Source organism: Falco punctatus (assembly GCF_963210335.1).
Source record: "Falco punctatus genome assembly, chromosome: 1".
Classification (NCBI taxonomy): Eukaryota; Metazoa; Chordata; class Aves; order Falconiformes; family Falconidae; genus Falco; species Falco punctatus.
Genome location: NC_137580.1, coordinates 37649490 through 37654851, shown reverse-complemented (window position 1 = coordinate 37654851; position 5362 = coordinate 37649490). Strand labels below are relative to the sequence as shown.

The window sequence follows — 5362 nt, the reverse complement described above, 5'->3', positions numbered from 1 at the left end:
GGATTTTCCATAGTTTTATTCAAAAAATAAACTCGAGCAGGAGGGGTATTAAGTTAGGGGGAACAGGGCAGGGGGCGTGGGAGCAGGGCTGGGCTCCAGGGGGGCAGCGCCCGCCCCCAGCCCCTACCTCCTCTTGTCCTTGATGCTGTAGTGCAGCAGGAGGGGCGCGGGCTGCAAGGCAAGGAGGGGAGTTAGGGTTGCCAGCATCCCTGTCCCAGGGTGGGCACCCCGTACCCCCGGGCCAGGACCCCGCGAGGGGCAGCAGCAACCCAAGGGACGCCGCAGAGCCCTGGCACTTCGCCGTGAACTTGTCCCACCCCTTCTGGGACGGGTCACCCCCCGACCCCTGCGGGAACCCCAGCCCACTGCTCCAGCGCGCGATATTAATCATCCTTGATTTGCCGATTCCCTGCTCTGCTGCCGCGTCCTTGGCACAGCACTGCCCCGAGCTGCCCCTGCAGTGGTTCCCCCCATCGCTTGACACCCCCCCCCCCCCAGCCCAGGATGTAGTCCCTGGGGTGAATCCCCCATGGCAGGGGCCACAGCAACATGGGCACCTGCCCTGCCATCCACCTTGCCGAACCAGTGCGAGAGCCAGAGCTGCTTCATCGTCATATGGTCAGGGAGGGCCTCATTGTTGAACAGAATCTGCACCTGAAGACAGGGAGGCTGTGTCAGGGGGGTCCCGAGATGCCCCAGGACCCCCACCCAGCCATCACACTCACATGCTGCAGTGGCAGCTCGAGGCGGTGGCACAGGACCCTCCGCAGGTGTCGGATCTGCGCCCGCACGGAGCATCTCACGTACTTCTGCTACAATAGGCAGAGCAGGTCAGGGATCTGTGGGTGCCCCCAGCCCTGCAGGACCAGTGTCGTCCTGCGGCGAGGCCCCAGCTCCCCTCTGCCCACCCCACGCACCAAGCCGAACCCGGAGCGAGGGCTGTGGGGCCAGGTCTGGGCAGAGCCCAGGGGCTCGGGGCCCGGTGAACCGTCAGGGCGGCTGCACGGACCCCCGCTCACCTGCAGCACGGCCTTGCTCTTGTCCTTGCTGGAGCTGCGGAGGGAAAACAAGGGGCAGCCTGCCAGCTCCCATGCAGGGAACCGGGGGGGGCCATACCCCCTGCCCCTTCCCCTGCACAGCCTGGTGCAGAGGTGCAGGCTGCTGTAGGCTGGGTGCCCCCCACCCACCCTGGCGCTCCCCCCTGCCCACCCGTCACGCACGCACAGAAGTGGGGCTGGCTAGGCGGCACAGGGCCGGCAAGCCAGCCAGGGCTGGCAGCGGAGCTGCAGCCATCGATCCCATTACAGCCCCCAGAGCTGCCGCTTATTGACTTTGCTGTCGGAGCTGACAGGCAACAGCGCAGCGCCAGCCCCAGCAGCTATTAATGCTGGCAGCCACTGCAGCCTGGGGGGGGGACGATGACACAGAGCTGGGGCAGCAGGACCTCCCCCTCTGGCTTGGCCAGGTCTCCTTTCCATCAGGGCCACAGGATGCCGCAACACCCGGTGCCACCCCTGGTCCCCCTCCCCACCACACGAAGGGGCAGTGGCTCCACTGGCATCCTTCGGCCCTGCCTGCGCTGCCGGCACTCACCTCTGCTTCTCCAGGCAGAGTGAGACGTGCTCGTCGTAGCGGAAGTAGTGGGCGCGGGAGTGATCGAAGGTGCTGTAGGGGAGCCCCATAGGGTCGCCCCCAACCGTGTCTGGGGAAATGTGGGGAGGGGGCAGGAGTCAGCCCACCTCTGCCCCACCAACACTGCCTGACTGCCATGGCTGGCTCCTGGACACACTGCAGCAAGACCATGCTCTGCCCTCCCCCCGCAGACTCTGACCCTGCTCCCCCCTAGCTGGTTGCCCCCAGACCCCTCCGCGCAGTCCCTGAGCGTGCCCACCCTCGCTGCTGGGCTGTGTCACCCGGTCGAGGCCGCGGGACTGGTAGAACTCCCGGATCCTCTTCTCTTCACCTGTGGGCGAGAGGCCAGTGCTGCTTAGGGACACCCCCTCGCCCTGCATCCCCCCCAGCTCATTGCTGCTTCCCACCCCACAGAGGGGGTCCCCAGGCTGCCCTTGGCCTGTCCCACTGCTCTGACCTTGGTTTGGCAACTCAGCTGACCACCAGCAGCTCTTGTGCTGCCCTCCTTCCCTGTTCACCTCCTCGATGCCCCTGGGGATTTCCACCAAGGCCCCACCATGGGCCCAGAGGCCCTGGTCCCATCCCTGCCCATGCAGACAAGTCCCTGCTCTTGTTGTCCCTCACACTTTTCTCCACTTTCCCTCATCTCTGCCACGGGTCAGGGGGCCAGGGCCCTCACTGTGTGTTTGCTGTCCCACCCCAGTCGAGGCCTCCACGGCAGTGTCCCACTGCAGGCGGACATTTCCACAGAGGTATCCCCAGCACCATCCCCGGCCTGAGTGACAGTGGCTAATTTCGAGCCCACCACCGCGCCTGCGGCACGGACGCTGCCCTCCCTGCACACTGCTTTGCATTCACCACCACCGACTGTCAGTTCATCACACCGTCACTCGGCGCCTGGCCCCAGGGACACTGCTCGCAGAGGCAGCCCGGCTCACACAGCTCCCATCCCTGCAGCCCATCCCTGCTGTGCCAAGCACAGCCTGCTGCCGGAGCCTGAACACTGAGAGCAGGGGGCTGAGCCAGCTAAAGACCCTGACGAAGCACTTGTCCCCCTGCTCTGTTCCCCAGCTGGTCCCTGATCCCAGGGGAGCTGCAGCCACTCCACCCACGGGCATGGCCAGGGGTACAGTGCAGAGCCCCTGCACTGGCACAGTCAAAGCCTCCTGTGGGTCCCCGCACCTGAACCTCACAAACTGTGCGGTGCCAGCATTGAGCCCCTGCCTTGCTCTGCTCCTCAGCCCCAAGCAGACCCACACGCTTCCCAGGCACAATCCCCACAGCCCCCTGACACCCACCTCCGCGAGGTGGGCTCTTTGTCCTACCTTCTCCCTCGCTCCACAACGGTTTTCCACTGTAAGATGCTCCCCCTGCCCTCTCTTCCCAGCCAGGCTCTAGCAGCTGCCATGGGCGTGGGAAGCAGCATTCTGAGGACCCTTACCCACAGTCTTCCATGCCCAGTCTGAAGGTGCCTCCCAAAAGCACCTGGTGCCTCCCTGTGCCGTTCTCTTCACGGCTCCTCCCCATGTCACTCCACAAGACACTGGTGCTGGGGACACCAGATCCTGGCCCCGCACTGGGGACACTCACTCTCCTGCAGGCCGGGGACCAGCTTGTAGACGATGTCCTGCATGACACGGTCCAGCTTGAGGTTGAGCAGCGGCTGTGTCTCGTGGATCTTGGTGTTACACATGGGGCAGTACTTGCTGGTCTGCAGGTACTTAACAATGCAACTCTTGCAGACTGCAGCCAGAGGGAGGGGGTGTCAGGGGGTACCACAACCCCACACCCCCAAACACCTAGTGCTTACACCCCCCCCTTGCCCCCCCAGGCATGAGCCACAGTCCTGGGGCAGGGGAGGCTCTGCCGGCCTCTGCCCGGGGGACCTCCTGGGACCCCACACTGCTGGAGCCGTGCAGGCAGCTGCCGCCACCGCGCGGGGACTCACACGTGTGCAGGCACTCGGTGATGGTGGTGGCGTCGATGAAATACCCAGCGCACAGGCAGCACACGATGTGCTCATTCAGCTCCTTCATCTTCACCTTCACCTCCTCCTGCGGAGATGTGCCATCATCACCCCGCCTGGCACCCTGCGGTCCCACCACCCCAGGCTCTCTCCCTGTGCAGCAGCCCCTTCCCACCCCACGGCCAGTGGGAACCCCCAGGGATGCGGGGGCAGGCCCCCGAGGGACAGCACAGGGCTAGGGGCAGCTTCCACTCAGCATGGGTGGAGGGAACCCCCAGGACAACATAAGAGGACCCTGTGACCCAGCTCACCCATGGCCTTGTCCCCCAGCCTGGCCTTAGGGCCCGCAGCGAAGCTGCCACTGTGACAGGGTGGTGTGACAGGACTGGTGACTGGGGCTGAGACCCTCTCCTGCTGGGGGGGTTATGCCTGCAGGGATGTGGCCGCCCTGCCCTACACGGCTGGGCCCCACGGAGTTCCACTGCCCTGCACAACCCCACAGAAGCCCAACACCCCAGCCAGGGCTGGGGTTAAATCACCTGCGCCCCCTGCCCCCGCCCCGCCCCCCACCTGCGCCCTGCCCCGCCCCCCGCCCCCGCCCCTCCGCGCCCCGCCCCTGGGCCCCACCCCGGCCCCGCCCTCCCGCCGCGTGGGCGGCCGGCGCATGCGCGGGGCGGTCTCACGGCGCCTGCGCGGCCCCAGCGCCCCCCGAGCGGCGGCCTCTTCCGCCCACGCATGCGCCGGGCCCGGGGCTGCTGCCCGCCGCCGCCCGCCGCCGCCCGACCTCGTTCCGGAGCGGGTCCATCTTGTAGACGGCCTGGAGCTGGTTCCGCAGCCGCATGGCGATCGCCATCGGGCCCCCCTGAGGAGGCGACGCCATCTTAGAACCTCCTCCGTCCCGCCGCTCACTTCCGGGTTCGGGGCGGGGCCGCCGCCGCCCGCGCGGTGCCTACAACTCCCGCCGCGCGCCGCGCGCCGCGGGGCATGTCGGGAGCGCCGGGCCGGCGCCCAGCACCGCCACCCCCTGCCGGGCGCAGCGGGCAGCGCGGCGTCTACGCTGCTGGCCTCGGCCCCTGTGCTGACCCCCGGCACCGGGGCGCAAGGTCGGGCGGGGCCGCTCGGCGGGAGGCGAGTTCCCGGCGGGCCTGGGCCTGACCGAGGGGCATCGGGCGCGGCGCCGCGCAGGCCCCGCTGGGGGTGGGCGTCCCGCCGCCGCGGGCCAATAGCGGGGAGCGCGCTCTTGGACAGACCGCGGCCGCCGCCAATCGGAGGGGCCGCCGCCTGCGCGTGGTGCCGCGATCCGCCACCAGAGGGCAGAAGAGCACCGTGGGCTAGCGGGGCCGGGGGGGCTGCGGGGCGCCTGGAACACTGATTTTACCCCCTGTGCCGGGGTCCCGCTCCGGGCGGATCCCCGCTGTGCTGGGAGGGGGGGGCTGCCCCGCGCGGGGGGCCGTGACCCGCAGGGCCGGGGTTGGGGTCCCAGCCGCGTCCCGCCGCCGGGGGGTCCCGCGCGGGCTGGGAGGAGCCACAGCCTGCCCCGGGGTGCGGTTCCCGGCGGGGGCGCAGGGCCTGCCCGGACCCCGGCGGGAGGCTGCGGCACCCGGGGAACAGGGTCGTGCGCGTGGCGGGGCACAGGGGCAGGGGCTGTGTCGGGGTCAGTGAGTGGAAGGGGCTGGGCTGGGGGGCAGGCGGTGCAGACGACCGGGGTGCGAGGGCTGTACGGGGAGGGTGCAGGGTCCCAGGCCGGGCGTGCCGGGGTGCTGC

The 5362-nt window shown here is 68.9% G+C and overlaps 1 protein-coding gene across 6 annotated transcripts; it reads right to left on the bottom strand.

The window, feature by feature from the left end:
* PCGF1 (polycomb group ring finger 1) lies at positions 1-4720 on the bottom strand. Of its 6 annotated transcripts, none has more exons than XM_080373066.1 (9): positions 4383-4700; positions 3581-3686; positions 3223-3375; positions 1892-1963; positions 1594-1702; positions 918-1053; positions 726-812; positions 558-654; positions 1-171 (listed from the first exon to the last, which is right to left on the bottom strand). In XM_080373066.1, the coding sequence occupies exons 1-9, from the start codon at positions 4476-4478 to the stop codon at positions 20-22; spliced, it is 1008 nt and encodes a 335-aa protein (XP_080229192.1). In that variant the 5' UTR covers positions 4479-4700; the 3' UTR covers positions 1-19. The 6 variants fall into 6 exon arrangements, with proteins under 6 accessions (XP_080229192.1, XP_080229195.1, XP_080229194.1 ...); XM_080373069.1 differs by having other exon boundaries at positions 726-809; positions 1020-1053; positions 4383-4686; XM_080373068.1 differs by having other exon boundaries at positions 1020-1053; positions 4383-4669.
* Between the last annotated feature and the right edge of the window lie 642 nt (positions 4721-5362).